Source organism: Anser cygnoides, chromosome 10 (assembly GCF_040182565.1).
Source record: "Anser cygnoides isolate HZ-2024a breed goose chromosome 10, Taihu_goose_T2T_genome, whole genome shotgun sequence".
Taxonomy (NCBI): Eukaryota; Metazoa; Chordata; class Aves; order Anseriformes; family Anatidae; genus Anser; species Anser cygnoides.
Window position 1 is genome coordinate 15,349,289 of NC_089882.1, and position 19,017 is coordinate 15,368,305.

General features: G+C 46.1%; 1 protein-coding gene across 1 annotated transcript in view; it reads left to right on the forward strand.

Annotated features, from left to right (window-relative positions):
- The window catches only part of DNAH1 (dynein axonemal heavy chain 1), a 73,100-nt gene that overhangs the window by 35,362 nt on the left and 18,721 nt on the right, over positions 1 to 19,017 (forward strand). The window contains exons 30-53 of the mRNA XM_067002902.1: positions 50 to 163; positions 503 to 652; positions 1,139 to 1,225; positions 1,330 to 1,516; positions 1,634 to 1,725; positions 2,239 to 2,393; positions 3,995 to 4,172; positions 4,412 to 4,606; positions 5,103 to 5,222; positions 5,837 to 5,995; positions 6,284 to 6,388; positions 7,567 to 7,707; positions 8,210 to 8,370; positions 9,081 to 9,238; positions 9,370 to 9,543; positions 11,000 to 11,178; positions 11,975 to 12,205; positions 13,589 to 13,785; positions 14,601 to 14,736; positions 15,599 to 15,807; positions 16,613 to 16,784; positions 17,144 to 17,335; positions 17,469 to 17,579; positions 18,681 to 18,866. Of these exons, the coding sequence (XP_066859003.1) occupies positions 50 to 163; positions 503 to 652; positions 1,139 to 1,225; positions 1,330 to 1,516; positions 1,634 to 1,725; positions 2,239 to 2,393; positions 3,995 to 4,172; positions 4,412 to 4,606; positions 5,103 to 5,222; positions 5,837 to 5,995; positions 6,284 to 6,388; positions 7,567 to 7,707; positions 8,210 to 8,370; positions 9,081 to 9,238; positions 9,370 to 9,543; positions 11,000 to 11,178; positions 11,975 to 12,205; positions 13,589 to 13,785; positions 14,601 to 14,736; positions 15,599 to 15,807; positions 16,613 to 16,784; positions 17,144 to 17,335; positions 17,469 to 17,579; positions 18,681 to 18,866 (3,789 nt within the window). The remainder of the gene's footprint in view (positions 1 to 49; positions 164 to 502; positions 653 to 1,138; positions 1,226 to 1,329; positions 1,517 to 1,633; positions 1,726 to 2,238; positions 2,394 to 3,994; positions 4,173 to 4,411; positions 4,607 to 5,102; positions 5,223 to 5,836; positions 5,996 to 6,283; positions 6,389 to 7,566; positions 7,708 to 8,209; positions 8,371 to 9,080; positions 9,239 to 9,369; positions 9,544 to 10,999; positions 11,179 to 11,974; positions 12,206 to 13,588; positions 13,786 to 14,600; positions 14,737 to 15,598; positions 15,808 to 16,612; positions 16,785 to 17,143; positions 17,336 to 17,468; positions 17,580 to 18,680; positions 18,867 to 19,017) is intronic.

The following is a 19,017-nucleotide window of genomic DNA, read 5'->3' on the forward strand; positions in this document are numbered from 1 at the left end:
CTTTTCTGCAAATCAGTCTTTGAGAATGATCACATTTTTCATTTTCTAGGTAGATCGTTTCATGTTTGAAGGCATGGAGATCCCACTAGTCCCATCCTGTGCAGTCTTCATCACAATGAACCCAGGGTATGCTGGACGCACTGAATTACCTGATAACCTCAAGGTAAGGAGAGCAGACTGCACAGACAGAAAGAAGAGGGACGATACAGGTGCTGGATGCTATTCAGTCCACCAGTGTGTCCATGGCAAGGATTAGGAAATAATGTTTTTAGAAGGTTTCTAGGATCACATTCAGTTTGGAATCACATCCATAAGCAAATGGCAGTCCTCATATTTCAGTCTGCAGGGATGCTGACCTAGTGGGTGTCAAGCACACTCATGCTATGTCCTCTACGCAGTCTGTGATGGAAACTCAGCCTTTTCAGCTTGCTAGGAAAAAAAAAAAAAGAAAAAATAAATAAAAAACAGTGGTTTTATCTTGTGTTGGAACTGTACATTTCAGGCTCTCTTCCGCCCAGTGGCTATGATGGTCCCAGATTACTCCATGATTGCTGAGATCTCTCTATATTCATTTGGGTTTAATGAAGCCAAAGTCCTCGCAAAGAAGATCACTACAACGTTCAAACTATTGTCAGAGCAGCTCAGTACCCAGGTAGATGCCTTAATATCCGTGAATATGTTTTTATGAATATGTGATGCTTTCTCAGCCTAGGCACAAAGTACCTGGATAGTTCTCTTGGTGCTTTGTGATAGTGTATCACAAAAAGTTCAATAACCAGTCTTCATCCACCTTCCACCTTTTAAACTCTTGTTTCCCATTCTGTGGCTGGACTTGTATTCACCTTATAGTCCTAGCTAGGATTACAGTGGCAGAACAGTTGTGCCAAGCAGCCCTGCCTACTTCTCCCTCCATTTAAGGGTTTTTTTGTCATTCGGTTGTTCTTATCTTCCTCATCCAGAGTCTGTACAGCTGAGGACTAGTTAGTTGTTTGAAGGATCCAGGAAGACTTGAATGGAAGATTGGTTGTTCTGAAGGCATAATTCTTCTTTTCTTACCTGCTAACTGACTACATGCATAGGTTCTCCCTTTAGGGGATGCTTATGTATTTGATGACTGTTTCCTCTGTGCCTTTTCCAGGACCACTATGACTTTGGAATGAGAGCTGTAAAGACTGTCATCTCAACAGCTGGCAACCTGAAAAGAGAGAATCCTACCATGGATGAGGTAGGTGTGCTTGTACTTCACACTGTCAGAGACTCACACAGCTTTTTCTGCAGCCACGGAGAGAGGAAGGATCTTTGAAATTACAAATTCTTAAATCTTTGCAGGATCTGATCTGCCTGCGGGCTATCAGGGATGCCAACATACCCAAATTTCTGCAGGATGACCTCAAGCTCTTCAATGGTATTGTCTCAGATTTATTTCCCAAGATCAAAGAAAAGCCTGTTGATTATGGCATCCTGGAAGAAGCCATTCGCAAAGCCTGCATCGAAAAGAATCTAAAGGATGCTGACGGTGAGGGGAAAGGCTCCCTACAAGTCCTCTCCCTGGGTCTGTGCTTTTAGTCCAGTGCTGTGCCCTAGGAAACAGATGGATACTCCCAGACTCAGTCTACATCATCTTCCTCTACAGGTTTTGTGACTAAGTGCATCCAGCTGTATGAAACCACTGTGGTTCGTCATGGCCTTATGTTAGTGGGGCCCACAGGCTCTGGGAAGACAAAGGTATGGTTGAGACACTGCACTGGCCCCAGCAAACTGTCACCTATGTAGCGATGCAGAGGATTTACCTTCACAGAAGACTCACGTCAGCATTTCTAGCTTCTCTCAGATAGAACCCAGGGGACAGAGGTGTTTTTGTGGTGCCTTTTAATATTGAGTTGTAGCCATGGGGAAGTATATGAGTAGCTTGCTCTTTAAAACTGGGAGACAAAGGTGAGGCTTATTGGCACTGCTGCGGACTTCTACGGCTGAGACATACTTTGAGCTTCAACATCTGCAGTCAGCATCATGTGACATCTCAAGATACTTCAGGCTTTCTGCAGGAGATCTAACTTCCTCCCCCTGCGTCTGGAAACCTGCATTTCTGTGCATACAGCTAGGCATCTCCTTGCTATAACATTATCTTTCACTATGTTTCCTTTCTCACTGCCCTTGAAATACAGTTGCTGTGAGAGCACATGGCCTTGTTGTTATGGAGCCATAGCAATTAATTCTCTTGTTCTCCTGCTTTTGCAGAGTTATGAAGTCCTGGCAGCTGCAATGACATCACTGCAAGGTCAGCCTGCAGCCAGTGGTGGGAATTACGAAGCAGTCAGCTACTTTGTACTGAATCCCAAATCCATCACCATGGGCCAGCTTTATGGAGAGTTCAACTTGTTAACGCATGAGTGGTAAAGTACAAAACTTCCTTCAAGTCTGGAAACTCTTATCTTCTTTTCTTGAGAGTCTTCTCTTCAAGGCTGAGAACTCTTTAGGATAGTGGCATAAAATCAAAAGCAGTCAAGTTCTTATCCCTCACCAAGCTACAGTAGCCAGTCATGACAATTGAAGCTGACATCTTTTGTTGTGCACTTGGCCTGGCTGCCAACACATGCCCAGACAGTACAGCAGCGCAGTTGGCAGTATTAATGTAACATTGGCATAACAAGGAATAATTCAATTGCTTTGAAGCAAATTCCTCTGCTGTGAGACAAGACAGCTTAAAAACTTACTTTGCTTCTGAAGAAAAGTGACCTGTGTGTGGCACGCTTGGATTGTTCTGTATAAGTATGCCGGGGATAGCTTTCATGCATAAAGGGGCATTTCGTTCCCAATGTCAAGGCTCCTGTTTGTTTGTCTGGTTTGGAAGCAACAACCAAGAGCCCAGCTGTATTCCTGATAGCCAGGTCCTACTGGTTGAGTTTCCACTTGTGACCTGAGGTGTGAGAACCAGTGTGAAACTCCTTATGGTCCTGTCACCCATTGCTTGCTTATGGACAAATGATAGAGTGTGTTCCATAAAAACAGGGAAACTAAACGAGTAAGAAACCAAGTGCCTCTAGGAAAAGTGCAAGTAAGTAAACACTACTGATGATGAGAACAGAGCTTCCAAGCCTGGGCTCTGGTGTATCTTTACTGAAGGATGTTTTATAGGATATTCCAATTAAGCTCGATAGTTTGTTTGATGTGACTCTACCCAAGGGCAGCGTACAGACATATCAACATGACAAAAAAAATATGGCAGCCACATAAAATGCATTTATAGACATAAACCCATCTGTTTTAATCAGCTGAGCTTTAGAACAGAATGTTTTCCCTTGATCTCAGTAAAATACCCTGGACTTCACAATCACTGTATAAATAAAAAATAATTCTTTAACAATGGGAGTGGAGTTTAGGACCTTAGCAGAAATTGCACTCCAGCTTCCATGTACAGATTAAGTTCTTGCTGTCAACAGACAGCTTTCTTTGTGTCTGCTCTCTTGTTCATTAGCTCCAGCACCACCTGGATTCAGATACAGCTGAAGATGGGGAACTTCAGTTATAAAGAGGGTAGAGTCAGGCTCCTTAGCATTGATTCGTCCTCCTAACCTATAGTTACCCAACTGAAAAATCATTAGCAGAGTAGCTGTCCTGAGTCTTCCTTTAACATTTGGTGGTGAAAAAGAGGCACCTGTAGAGAGCAGGTAAATTGCCTATGACATGTACTTGATACTTGTGAGGCCTCTTCACTATTCACTGATGACAGAGATGTTAAAAGGAAACTTGACATTTTATAGTTAGATGACATGAAGTCCAGCTCCTGATGGCCAAAGATAGTCATAGTGCCACAGACTGGGCTGTGAGTCTCAGTACAAGAAAGACTGAGGTGGACCTTTATACAACTCATCAGCAGGTGAGGAACATGAACTAAGGTAAGATTCTGGCTCTGTTGCTTTTTGTGGTGGAAGCTTTGCCATGGATTTCAGCAAAAAGAGACTGATCCAAGCCCTGCTTTCCTCCCATCTTTCAGGACAGATGGGATCCTTTCCTCACTCATTCGGCGGGGAGCCATGGCTGCTGATGCTCGTAAGAAGTGGTACATGTTTGACGGGCCGGTTGATGCTCTGTGGATTGAGAACATGAACACAGTACTGGATGACAATAAGAAGTTGTGTCTCAGTTCAGGGGAAATCATCAAGATGACAGAGGTAACTCATTCCTCTCCCTTTTGCTGCCTGTTGTCTGTCTTACTTGCCTTTTACTTTCCACTCAATGCACATGATGGACTTGTTCAGAAACCGATGTCTCAGTAGTATCCCTGTGCTGGCCAGACCTCTGCAGTGCTGCACAAACTGCTCAAAGGGGGGTCCTGCAACAACAAGAGAGACTGCAGCTGCACCAAGTTATGCTGAGAGATCCTTGCTTTCTTCTTTTTTGGAATTTACAGAGCATGACCATGATGTTTGAAGTCCAGGATTTGGCTGTTGCTTCCCCTGCCACAGTCTCCCGCTGTGGCATGGTTTACCTGGAACCCAGCATCTTGGGGCTGGAGCCCTTCACTGAGTGCTGGCTGCAAAAAATCCCAGGTGTCATGCAGCCTTTCTCACAGCAGTTGGCATCCCTCTTCAGGAGATTCCTCAAGGTAAGCTGCCATGCTGTTCCAGACCTTCTATGGATGTTTTATTTTTAAACTGCCTTCTGGATAAAATCATCCCTGGTGCAGCTCTATTTCTTACAGTGGAGTTACTCCAGGGAGAAAGTTATGAGAACAAGTTTTGATATTTCTACTCTGCTCCTGAGCCACTGGTTTAATGAATAACCCAGAGCTGCAAAAGAAAAGTCCTGAAAGGAGAAAACCACTTAGGGCAGTGATGGCAAAAGATGTGTATCACTATTGCATAGACTCAAAAGACAGACCCAAAGGCTTCTTGCACTTAAGAGTGAACCAAGTGGTTTGACGTAATTCTCTGCAGTTAAAAGAGTGGTACTTGAGACACAGGGAGAAATGGCAGCATTCTCAGTTGTACCCTCCCTGCTAAATGTAGCCTGCAGGGAGGCAAGGAGAAACCAGAACCCTAGAAGGTAGAAGTCAAATGCATTGGATGGTAACACTGAACTGTTCCCGCCTCTTCTTACAGGAAGCCATTGGCTTTGTCCGGAGATTTGTGAAGGAGATAATTGCCTCAACAGATGGTAACCTCACAAGAAGCCTCCTCATGCTGTTGGAATGTTTGTTTCAGCCTTTCATTCCTGTTGAGGTAAGGTTTTGCTGCTATTGCATGTGTGCGCCTGTAGCTCTTAAGGGCAGTAAGTCGTGCAGTGCTAATCACTGGAATACAAGGTGTTGGTGAAGAAAGGTTACCCTATAGCACATCTACATGGCAGAAGGCAATACCGCATCTTGCAGAGAGCAGGTAAGCTTGAAAGGATTACGCTTTACCCATTGAAAAAGCAGAAGATAAGCTCCAGGCCTATCAGGCTGGAGAAAAGAGGTTCACATTTATTTACAGCAGAGGGAATTGGAGAGTGAGTGGAAAGCAGAGATCAGAGCTGTGCAGCAAAACACTTCAGACTGCAGGTTCTTTGAGAGATAATGTTGAGGAAGGCTGGAAAGCTTTCAAATTAAAAACAAAAAACTAAATTCTTCTCCCAACTCGTGTTGAGAGACCTTAGTTCAGCAAACAGAGTGTCTTAAGTACACAAATGAAATAGCACATTTTAATCCTCGGAATATTTTTTAAAGGCCTGTAAAATTGGCTAGAAAGAGCTACACGTATTCTGAGTAGAATTACAAGCACATTGAAAAGTGCCTGATATTTGTTCACATTAACCCTGCTTGAGAATTTTACTTCTGCTGTCCTCTATTTCCCAGGGCATTAGGAAGATTCCCCAGGAGAAGGCAGCTCGTATCAGAGAGCTGATTGAGCCCTGGTTTATATTTGCCTTGATCTGGAGCGTGGGTGCTACTGGGGATTCCCAAGGCCGTGTGGCCTTCAGCATGTGGCTGAGGGAGAAGATGGCAAAAGAAAAGGTGAGTAAAAGGAAAGCAGATACTTTCTCATTATAGAGGAAGTGGTAATGAGGAGTGGGAGTGAGAGGTTCTTGAATAGCTGGAAAATGTGCATGGGCTTCTTTTTGGGATCTGGCATACAAGATCTTCTTCAAAAATTCAAAGGACCCTTGAGCTGGGAGCTCTAGGAGAGAGAGCTGACCCCCCTGGCCTGGGCAGCATTCCATTACTAAATTCTTGCAGTAATGTAGATCCTCCTGTGAATTCAGATGAGTGGCAGCTACGTTCACCATAGTTTTATTCCCACAGATCCAGTTACTTTTCCCAGAAGAAGGACTGGTTTATGACTATAAACTGAATGATGCTGGACTTAACAATGCTGAAGATGATCTGGATGAGGATGTCATTAGGGAGGTAAAATATTTCACTTCCAACTCTAAGCTGGGAAATTTGAGGGAGGGACCTGTAAATAACACAGTCCTGCAGGATGTGACAGAATCTTCTCATCAAGGGCAAATAAAAAAAGCCTATAGGAACCCAGTGATAATATTTCAAGTGAAATCAAGCCTTTCATTAAAGGAAGAAGACAGCTTCTTGCCCTGAGGGTTGCGAAGCATATCTTTCAAACCTTAACCAAGTGCTGGTCAAATCAGACCTGTGTGCTTCTGCCAATGCTCAGGAAAGTGAGAGGGCTCTACAAGTGTGGCTGCCACAGGGAAAAGCCCAGATGGAAAGGTTTGTCTGCATTAAAAAGCAGGGCACGACGACAGAAGAGCTGGGTACAGCAGTCTGGAGGAGGAGCAGGGCAGAAAAATATGCCATCCTTTCCACAGCAGATAGCAGAGCAGCAGGGCATGCAAGGCCCAGCTGACTGACAGTCACCAGTCCCTGGGCTGGAAGTAAAAAACAAGAGGGAAAATGCTCTGATTTCAGAAAGGGGAGGCAAAGCAGGGAGACCTACGTGAGTGTAAAATACTTAGCAAAGTTGCCAAGGCTGTCTCAGTGTCTGTGGGGAAGCCATGTGGGGTGCTCAGGAATACGTTTTTTCTGTCACCGTTCTCTAGCATATCCCTGACAAAACCTCTGTTTCACATGTATAGTGGCCTGTGAGACATTAGCCTGTGACTTGATTCTAGTGCAAGTCATCCATGTCCTGTAAAATACAAAACCTCAGTGTGCCTCTGAGTGCAACAGCACCAACTATGAAGACAGGATCCCAGCAAAGCCTTCTTTGCCCTTCTGCCACGGGGGCACTTACAGCATAGGTCAGCTTAGGACAGACTTCCACTTCTTGCGAATATCACAAATGCTCTGTCTCCCTTTGATCCCAGTTTTCAGAAGGAAGGGCAAGTGTGTTGCTGTTGGGGCTCTTAGGCTACCTCCCTCCCAAAGGAAGCAAGTCAAGTGCTTACAGCTTTGCTGTACAAAAAGGTGTAGGTGTCTAGACAGAGGGACTGAGAACCTGATGTCTTAGTCAGAATCTGAGCTACTACACAAGGAGCTGTGACGGGAAAACACAGCAGAAATACTATTTTCCTATTCCCATAGCAGAATGATGCAGCTGCCCCCTCTAAATGTACCTCTACTTTCAGGTGTGCTGGGAGAAGTGGCTGGACCCCACAGCAGAGTTCACCATGGTTCCTGAAACCAACTTTGCTGACATTATTGTGCCCACAGTGAACACAGTCCGAATGGCCCAACTGCTGGGTCTGTTGCTCATCAACTGTAAGCCGGTATGTGCCCACCCTTGTCTCTGATTTTGGATTCAATGTTTTTCTCTTCAAGTGGGGCATGTTTTCTTCTTCCAGTGCAATCAGAACCTGACAGCTACCTGACACTTTTAGATAATTTCCCACTCTCATGGATTTGCATTTCTCTGCTCAAGAGCTGTGCCTAAGCAACAAGAATTCTCCATTCAGACCCCAGGCACCATGCTGAAGCTCCAAAGGAATATTAACTTTCACAAGTTCAGTTAAAATGCAGCAACTTCTAGATCCCCTCCCAAACAGGGTGATGGCCCCATCACCACCTCTCTTTACCTGTTTCCTGCTATTGCATTTCATACCTCTCTGCTTGGATTCCTTCCATGCCAAGAGATCTGTTAACTCGAACAGCTGTCCTTACTGAAGAAGTGAGCCTTCTGTCTTCTCTGCTCCTTTGAAAGCTTAAGGGGGCAGGAACCAGAAAGTACTGCTGATACTTTCCTCTAGCAAGTACTGCTGATTGTTCTTCTAGGTTCTCTGCATTGGTCCCACTGGCACAGGGAAGACTCTCACAATTACAGACAAACTATTGAAGAACTTGCCTCTCAAATACGTCACCCATTTCCTGATGTTTTCTGCACGCACCTCTGCCAACCAAACCCAGGATCTCATTGATAGCAAACTGGATAAGAGGCAAGTTTCCTTTCGGTGTTTGCAAAGGTGGCATCCCTGAGCTCAGTATTTCCATCAGCTTGATCATTTAGTTTCATCCTGAGACCTGAAGGGGCTCCAATCACATAGATCTGTGGATAAGAAACAGGACAAACAGCAAAGCTGAGCTGGGTTTGAGAGATCCAGTAATAACCTGATACGCTGTCAAGAATGTGAGAAGGGTAAGTGAGGGTCTGTAAAAATTGTTCCAATCCTAGTTATTCCAGAAATACAACATTTCATGACACAAGTGTTTGCAAAACCCACTGTGGGACCTTTATAGAAACTAATGAAGGGAGAATATTGGCTACTGATCCCTAGTCCCACCTCCACCCTCCCCCCATGGTTAGCAGCTTCCCTTTTCCTTTTCAAACCAGCCAGCCATGGTTTGAAATTTCCAACATGTTCATGGCCTTGAGCCCATGCTTTCTCTTTGTTCCCATTGCCACTGTGCATAAGTAGACAAAATTGTACCCATGTGATTGCAAAGAAGCCCATGTCTCAGACATTGCTGTAGATCTTTTTCATGCAAAGGCCCATATATAAAGGCGTGTGTAGAGCGTAAGTGTAAAGACAACTGAAACTGCTGACCCAGGAAGCATCTAGAGGAAAAGCTGCTTTTTGGGACAAGTTAGGAGTGCTTTCGCAATAGGAGCTGTCCTGTGTCCTTACGCATCTTTTTGTCCTTACAGGCGGAAGGGTGTGTTTGGGCCTCCAGTTGGGCGGTACTTCATATTTTTCATTGATGATTTGAACATGCCCATGCCAGAGGCGTACGGTGCTCAGCCACCCATCGAGCTGCTGCGGCAGTGGTTGGACCACCAGGGCTGGTACGACAGGAAACAAATCGGTACGACACAGATCTTTGCCCAGTACTCCTGGCAAGAGTTGGCCTGTTGATATAGATACACATACTTTCTGGGGAGATCTGTGGCGAGGGTTTTTGGCTCAGCATTCATTCCTGCTTTTATACTCCTCAAGGTACTTTTAAGAAGCTGGTAGATATTAATTTTGTCTGTGCCATGGGACCTCCTGGAGGGGGAAGGAATGCTGTTACTCCACGCCTCACACGTCATTTCAATTACCTCTCCTTCACGGAGATGGAGGACAGCAGCAAGAAGACAATCTTCTCCACCATCCTTGGCAGCTGGATGGGTAAGCCTCCTCCTCGTTATCTCAAGTCAGCCCAATGGTAATGGATGTAGAAAGGGGAGAAACTAATATTTGTGATCTAATCAAAGGGTTAGAAGCTGGAACTTGCATTAGTTATTTGAAGATGCTTTTGAAAAACTGGTGTTTGAGCCTTGGCAGAGAACTCATACACTAGTCTCTGGGCCAAACTAGCCAACTTCAACTTTGACTCTAAGAATTTCATAAGATATTCCATAGCCTGTGCCTTCCAGAGAGAGTTGTGTTTGTGATAGATGATGCAGATATTCTTCACCTCCACAAGTAAAGCAGAGAACTCGTGTTCTGTCTTGGTTTCCTATCTGGACTCCTAGGAGAAAGAAGTTACAGAGATCCAGTGTGTAAGAGCAGAAAGACGCAAGAGAGACTGAACAGGCTGGTGGGCACAGCATGGCGCAGTTTACCTGTGCTTTCGGCAGGCAGACATTTCCCCAGACAACAGCTTTCTGCAGAAGCTAAGCCTTCTGTTACTTCCCATCTGTTGCAGCCTGTGGACAGCTGAGAAGGGAGGATCTGAGCATGGTGCTACAGCCACACAGAAAAAAAGGGTTCATCTGAAGTGAAATGTGTACCTCTTATATTTGACAGGGTGGGAATTTAGGATCATCTTTGCAAATGTGTCCTCCTCTGCAAATCTGCCAGTAGGAAGGAGTGAGAATAGTGGGCTATGGGAAGACAAAGCCAAGCTTTCTGAGTGCTTGCAGTATTCACAAGTGCCAGTACCTGGCTATGAGCTCAGGAACACACTGGAGTGTCTAGCTTCACTTTAAAAGAAAATTAAAGAATTTTGGAAATAATGCAAAAAAGCGTGAAGTGCTAGAGTGTCACAGGGCTCCCCTTCCACAGGAGTTTTGGTAATGAACTTGATTAGAATTGAGAAATTTATTGTGTGCTCTGAAACTGGCAGCTATGTTTAAATCTTGCCACTATCACATAAGAAGTCATCCCTTAGCCATTCCTCAGAGACTTTGCATTTGCTGAGCTCAGTGAATTGCCAGGTGGTTTAGCTAAAAGGACACCTAGCTTAAAAGTATCTGAGACTACACTGGCGGAGTACGAAGAGGGAGAAGGAAAACCTGAGTGTTTCAGGTAGCACCATTACCTGCATGGCAGCATCTCCTTTCTCCATGGGGTGCACAGACTCTTAACACTGCAGAATTGTTGTGATGCATTCTTCCCTCCTCAGGTCTGATTCCGATTTGGTTGGGAAACTCATTGGCAAGTTCTCCACTGCAAAGAGCTGAGACTTTGTCAGGGCCCCACACAGTCTCCATATAGGAAGTCAGGGGGGAAAAAGTGCAGTTCTGGTCAAATCCTAGCAACAAATCCTCTGCCACTTGGTGCCATCTGTCTGCACTGCTAGGACCTTCTTGTCTCAGAGTTGCCACCTTAACATCCTTTCTACCTTCCTGTGTCTCTACAGCTGGAGCACCTGCAGTCAAAGACTTGAATGAGCCCTTGGTTGATGCCACTATCTGTGTGTATTCGACCATCACATCCCAGCTGCTGCCCACACCAGCCAAGTCACATTACACCTTTAACCTGAGGGACCTCTCCAAGGTGTTCCAGGGCATGCTCATGGCTGAGTCCAGCAATATCGAGGTCAGTCCTCTCAGCAGCACAGTCGTGCTTCTCAGGGGAAGAACAGGAATGTTCCAGTCCAAACTCAGTTTCCTGTTGAAACTGTATTTTTGTACTGTTCAATGAATTTAGTGATGTTCCCTTTGGTTATATCGCCTAGTACTGGCAGTACACAGACCACCCCAAGCCTTCCTTGGTGTGTTATCTGTCAGGTGCGTGGCCATGGGGAGTCAGCGCCACCCAGCCTAGCCATTCATTCCTGCAGGGCTGGACAGAGCCGTAGGGGACCAGATGGGACCATGCAGGGACAGAGGTTTTGTCCTGCAAAACCAACTTACACCAATGGAGGCTTCTGTCCCTTCAGTTCTCCTGTGGACCTTGCTTTGTAGGTCCAGCTTAGCCTGTAGGTGTTGATTTATCACAGAAAGTACTTGGGGATCTTGTTCTGTGCCACACCTGAATAGAAGGATCTTTCCAGAAAATACAAGAACTCGTGAAAACAGTAAAAAATTAAGTCATACTGAAGGAAGGATTAGGACAAACACGAGACTTAAATTTCTCAAAGAAACCCTGGCAGATGGACTAATAGGGTATTAACTGCAGCTATAATGAGCTTTCTGCAGAGCAGCTGTTTTGACAAGAGTTGTTTTTGAGAAGGGAATGCAGCTTCTTCTGCACAGTTCTTCTCCACTCCAGCTGCTTTCTAGTAGGAGTGGGGCTGTCCATGTGCCTGGCAGGAACCAACCTTCCTGACAGAGAGGCCTTTAACACTTCTCTGCTTTTCTCATGAGGGTGTTTTGCTGGGATTTCCTACCAGGACAAATCACACCTGCTGCGACTGTGGTACCATGAGAGCTGTCGGGTCTTCTCTGATCGCCTGGTCACTAAAGAGGACCAGACCTGGTTTGATAACCTGATGAAAAGCATGATGGAGGAACTAGGCACCACTTTTCAGGAGGTTGTCCCTTCCCAGCCAGTTCTGTTTGGCGACTTCATGGAACGAGACGCCCATATCAGACTGTACAAAGAAATCAACAGCCAGGAAAAGGTAACGATCCTAAGAAATCATGACAGTATGAATTATGTTCACATCTTCCAAGTCTTCTGCAAACAAAAAGAAAGAAGTTAATAACCATGGGGTTGCTAGAACTGAAGGTCTCTGGAATCATACATCGTCCTAAAGCTCTCCTGTGAAATCCTACCCCAGACATGGCTAGTGGTTGCATTTGGTACAGATGGGAATTTGAGGTGGAACAAGCTGTCTCTGCATTGCCTTCCTGGAGGCAGTCTGCTATGCAAAGTCTCCCAAATAAGCCCTACTCAGGAACAAAAAGTGAAATTTGCTGGAAAGAAATGGCACATTACCCCCAAACAATTCTACATTTACCATTAAAGCCTTCACAATTGACCTTTGCAACTAATTAATGTTATTGCTGGATTCCCTGTTGGAGAAGATACTGTGAATAGTTTGGTAGTGGTAATTAAGCAAAGGCAATGAGTAGTGTTTTGCGCTCATTATCAGAAACAGATGATTATCCTGTCATCTCCCCTCTTGTGATAGCTGTGTGACAAGGACCGATAATTAACTGAGCTTTCTAATCATTTTTGCAAAGGATGTAGGCCTGTCCCCCAGTGAGGTGAGCCCAGCTGAGACAGCCAGACTTCCCAAGCTGCTGCACAGTCCCCTGATGTACAAAGGACTTGGTCACCTAGGCAGGGACCTCAGTGCTGTATCAATTCTGGCTGATGTTGCTTGCCCAGGTTTACAGCGAGAGTGCTGAAGGAGTATGACCAAATCCTGGATATCTTTGTCTCATCTGCTCTGCCCTGAGACTGCTGTTACAGAGAGCCCTGGAAAAATCAGGAGGCACTGGTTATATGGTTATCCTGTGCAATGGCTGGACCACAAGAGGAGTGCACTTCTCAACCTTGCTGGCCATAGACAATTATTCTTCCAGCACCTGCCCTTTTATTGCCCTGACCGCAGGACCTGCAGCAGGAGGCAGCTATAGAGCCAGGAAGCCCTCCCAGATGCAGACCCTGGAACAGCACAGGTCAGGCAGCCACAAGCTGCTTTAATTTGAACCGTGCCTTGCTGCTTTTCCAGGTAAACAGCATCATCAGGAACAGCAAACTGTAGTCACTTAGCCTGAGTTTAAGGTCTCCATTCAGCAGTTGCTCTCGCCACCACCAGCTAAATTCAGCCTGGTCCCATAGCAGTTGCTGTAGGAACACGGAGTGAACACAGCCGTCACCTCCCTACAGGTAGCTCCCAAGCAGCAGCTGACAGAGGCAGCTGCTCCCAGGTCACCCTGAGCACCAGGCTCTGTCCTCCCAGAGGGCTGGTTGTGCTTACACACAATTACAGTCACACCTCCCCACCACTGATTGCTTTTATCTGTTGGCCATAAGTGTCTGTTTCTGCCTGCAGCTGAAGATTGTGATTGAGGATTACCTGGAAGAGTACAATCAAACCCACACCACAGAGCTGAGGCTGGAGCTTTTCATGGATGCAGTGCAGCACATCTGCCGAATCAGCCGGATCCTGCGGCAGGCCCCAGGGAATGCTCTTCTCCTGGGTGTTGGGGGGAGTGGGAGGCAGTCTCTCACCAGGCTGGCATCTCACATGTAAGTGATGGGCTCCATTCACATAAAGTGGAGCAGCTCCATCGGGGCTGCCTCCAGAGATTCTCTTTTCCTGCCCTTTCTGCTACTGTTTGCACATTTTTGAGGTTGCTGACTCTTCAGATACAACAGTCAAGAGCTAGGGCTCAGTTAACACGCACATCTACACCAGAAAAATTAGACTTTTGCTTGCTGGTAGTTCAGTTACTGTTGTGTGCATGCAGCAAATTAGCAAATACAATGCAGTCCACATCAACTCAAGGGCCTGTGTAGCATAGTTCTGGGAGAGATGGGGGGGCTCCTTCCTTGGAGCCAGGCAGCAGGAAGACAAAGACAGGAGCTCCTAGTGACAAATGATCAATTGACACTGACAGCCTGGCAAGTGGCATCTGTGAATATTGGGAGCCAGGGAAATGCGCTGGGGAAGCAAGTTCTTCCAGTCCTGAATATAGGATGTGAACACAGAAAACACAGCCATGGTGCCCTGGCACACCGTCCTCCAAGTGCTACATCACAAAAAAAAAGTGGTGAATTGCTCTCTTTTACTGTGAGGCTCTGTGTAAGGGTTTGCAGTTGGACACGTACAGTGTGATGCTGTTAGCTAATGAAGTTATATTTCAGCTTCCTATCTAGCTCAGGTATTGCTACTGTGAGTAAAACATATTTTTGGATGGGTAGCTAGAGATGTTCAAGGACAGATTTGTGCTTAGCACTCTGTAGGAAAACAACATGGTTGGGTCTTCTCCTCTGTGTCCATGATATGCTCAGGGTTGACAAAAGAGGAGACTTCCACTGGATGTAACTTCTCTTTCCTTTAGGGCAGATTATGAGTGTTTCCAGATAGAATTGTCCAAAAATTACGACATGACTGAATGGCGAGATGACATGAAGAAGATCATGATGAAAGCAGGCCTTGAAAGTCTACCCAAAACCTTCCTATTTGTAGACACACAGGTATGGGAGTGTTAGCATGATTGATTCCTTCTCATGAGGAGTCAGGAATATACCTCCAAGTTCAAGAAATGCCCCTGAAGAGGGTTGAGGAGCTTGATCCAGGATAACATTGGCTTGTTACTGTAAAGTGTCGCTTCCTAATGACTAAGCCAACTTCTGGAGTTCATGGTTATGCTCCCAATAGGCTTTTATACTGTCTTCATTATCATAGGAACCAGGTTGCTTCTGGCAGTGCCCTAAGCAGTGAGATAAGCATCTGTCAAATGCTTGTTCACTCATCCTTTTCCCTGCAGGGAGAAGCATATGTGGGCGAAGGTTGGGGGGGCATTGGAGGGTACATTTAGACAAGTAGATGGATGCTGTGTATGACTGATTTAGTAAAGACAGAGAGGCAAGTGTATCTCTGGAGGGGGAATCATCCCACAGACTTGACACGTCCCTACAATTACTCTGCCTCCTGTACTGATGAGCTTTATCCTAATGGCAAAGCATTCTGCTGTGCCGGAGGAACAAAGACCTAGAGCACACGGTCAACTGGGGCCTGCTTAGAGTCACTATGACGAGGCAGGGAGCTAGACCCTGAATGCTATTTATCTGTAAGAAAACAGTGAATGAGCAGAAGGAGTACTTGTTTCCAGACACCCCACCCCTGAAATGGCTGAACATGGCTGTTCAATTGTAAATCCTGGCCGTGAGACAGAGCATGCTTTACTGGAGCTCAGTGACCACAGAAATTATTTCTTCTAGCAGAGGCTGAGGTCTGTATTTATCCACAAGTAATCTACATGGCATGTGGAAACCTGACTCTCTGATGACTTAGGAAACTGCTTTTTTTCTCTTCCTCCCCCTCTCGTCTACTTAGATTAAAAATGAATCCTTCCTTGAAGATATCAACAACCTGCTCAACTCAGGTGACGTTCCCAACATTTACAGCCCTGATGATCAAGAACAGATCATGACAGCTATGAAGCCTGTTGTGCGAGAACTAGGGCAGCAGCCCACCAAAGCCAACCTGATGGCTGCATACACAGGACGGGTTCGCAGCAATATCCACGTGGTTCTGTGCATGAGGTATAGCTCAAGGGTAGAACTCTATGCTGCCAATGTTAATTATTCCCTTGTTGTTCTCTGTCTTCCATCACTCTTTGTCAGGGGAGCTTTATTTCTCAGCCTCTGACTCTGGAGGAGGAGTCACATCTGCATACCACTCTCCTCTAGGAGTAGATACTTTTTAATATATATATATATTTTTTTTCTGATTTTTAAGATGAAGCTTGATAAGTTTAAGAATATGATTGTATGTGATTCGGATTAAATATAAGCTTCCTCCTTCCTTCATGTGCCATTGAGGTGCTTGCTACAAAAATACCTTGCTTAAATTTGGGGTCCAGTTGCACTGTGTTTAATCATGAATGCAGTGTGTAGTCCATGAGCAGTTTACCTGCTTGCCTGCAGAAAAGCTGCATGAAAATACAGGGTGGTCTCAGCACATGTACATGTAGAAGAATCAGGGCCATTATTTTGGTCTGGTGATGTGATCTCTATAGTCCATCTCTTGATATGGACTTCAAATCTTGTTTTATTTCTTACCTCCTGCATATTCTCCCTAGGCAGGGACCTAGAAAACATCACCCCACCACCATCTTAATCATTCCAGAATATAACCAGGACTTCCAAGAAGTTATCTGTGGATGGTAGACATGGTGGAATACTGCCTAAACTTCCATTCCCTATTTCCCTCCCTCCCCCCTCAGGTATACCCCCTTCCTTCTTATGCTGTAAGACATCAGGATTGCTCTAGGGAAGTAGGAAATCTACTTTATCTTTTTATCTATAGGTAGTTATAACATTTTTTTTGGCATGTCTTTCCACCCAGCCCTATTGGAGAAGTCTTCCGTGCACGCTTGAGACAGTTCCCCTCTCTCGTGAACTGCTGTACCATTGACTGGTTTAATGAGTGGCCTGCTGAAGCTCTGCAGTGTGTTGCCTCCTCCTTCTTGCAGCAGATTCCACATCTTGGTGCCAGCACTGAAGTTGTTAATGGGATGGTAGGTGCTACACTCAACACACAGAGCACAACTGTATGCTCATGTGCCACCTCTCCATATGTACGCAGATGGGCAACAGCTGCAAGACACATGCAGAAAAGTCCTCTGCTCTAGTAGTAGTAATGTTTCCTAATTGCTTCATTCAAATCCAGACTCAGTTAGCTTTTGGATGCCTTGAAATGGCCATGTTCATTTCTTACCTGCTGTGTGTCATTGAAGCCCACGTGCACATACTAGCTCTGCTGTGAATGTGTACATAAGCTCTTTGTAATCCTAGCCCTGGGCTCTCTATGGGCACCTCATAGGCCTGCGTAATGTGCAGTTCTGGATAAGATTGTTTATTTCCTTTCTCCTTGTAGATTCAAATGTGTGTAGAAATTCATCAGAGTGTAGCAAGGAAGTGTCAAGTGTACCTGGCGGAGCTGGCCAGACACAATTACGTCACTCCCAAGAGCTACCTTGATTTCCTCAGCATCTTCAGTTCCCTGATTGGAAAGAAGAAACAGGAGCTGAGGACAGCCAGGAAGAAGATGAGAAGTGGCCTGGACAAGGTTTGTCCCTCACAACCACTGCTCTGAGCAGTGATTTTAAAGCTGCAGAGATGCAGTGAGATGCCTCCCACAGAGCACCCACCAGGGCAGCACAGACCTTCCCTGGGGCTCTCACTCTGTTCTGCTCCTGCAGCTCCAGCAGACAGCAGAGGATGTAGCGAGGATGCAGGAGGAGCTGGAGTCCGCCCGCCCTCTCCTGGCACAGGCAGCCAAGGACACGCTGGCAACTATGGAACAGCTGCAGGTACTGCTGCTGGGCAGCCCTGCAATTTACACATCTGACTGCTCAGATTTGCACAGCACACAGGGAGGCCTTGCAGGGATTGCATAAAGTTCTGCTTGATCTGAAAGCGTAAGGGCCCCAGATTAGTACAGCAGGTATTTGTGCAGAACAGCACTACCAGGGAGAATAGCCTCCTGCTGAGGACCCTGCCCTGCTGTTGGTGGGTACCAGTCACAACCTCCCAGCCTGCTAGCAGAAGCAATGGTTCATGTGCCCCTGTATGAAACCACAGCCTAGTGGAGCAGGAAACCAAACTACCAGCTCCTTTTCCTGGTTTAGCTCTTCACAGACACAGACTACTACTAACTCAGTCCCGAGGTGGCCTGAGCAGCTCTAAAACCAGACTGCTGCCCATGCAAGATCTCCTTTCTGTGCATCCCAACATCAGGGAGCTGATCCAGCTACAGCCTGCTCCTGCCAGCCCAAAGCTCAGAGACCATCACACAGCCACTCATATCACTGCAGAAAAGGGAACTGTCCTCTGTGGGCTCTCAATTATCTTCCCTCCTCGTGTTCCTCCCTTCCCTGCCTGTCTCCCACTGTAGAATGGCCAGATTGAGACACAAACACCATACAACTCTGTGGGGGGGGCAACACACAAGTCTTCACTTCCTCATCTCTCACACTTCCCAGAGGTGGTCTGATCCACTCACAGAATAAGGTTTGGCTATATTCCACATCCCCTCTGCACCTCCTGGTAGTGCTTTAATCCTTAGGGGCAGGCAGAAGTGATAGTTACAGAGACAAAAGCCTCAGCACATCTTCCTGTTCCTCCATATCCCTATGCACTTGCTGTCACATCCATTCCCTATGCTAACATGAAAAATGGGTAGAGCAGATAATTCCTGCAGGGCTAACACTGTTCCAGGGCAGGCAGAGCTGGAACTTATGGATCATCTCTACAATCTCCTGCTGGAGATTGGAGCAGCTAGGCCTCAGCATGTGCCTGCTGGAAGAAAACACATGACCTGACAGGACAGCTGTGATTCTTACCTAGCAATGCAGAGCACCAAATAGGTGCTGTCTCCAGCCATGCTTCTGAGGTTGTCTTTGCTGCTGCAGGTAGACACAGCTGTGGCCGAAGAGACAAGAAATGCTGTGCAGGCTGAGGAGATGAAGGCCAAAGAAAAAGCCCAGAAAGCCCAAGCCATTGCAGACGATGCTCAGAAGGACCTGGCTGAAGCCCTCCCAGCCCTAGATGCTGCTCTGGCCAGCCTGAGGAAGCTAAACAAAAATGATGTTACAGAGGTAACTGACTGGGGGGGGGGGGACGGGGGGAGAGGTGCTTGTGTTCATGGAGGACATCTCTGAGGTGCATCAAGGCTGGCAAGGCACTGCACATAGCTTGCTCTTGCTGTAGCTGATCTCAACAGTACTTTGCAGCAATTCCTCTTCTATA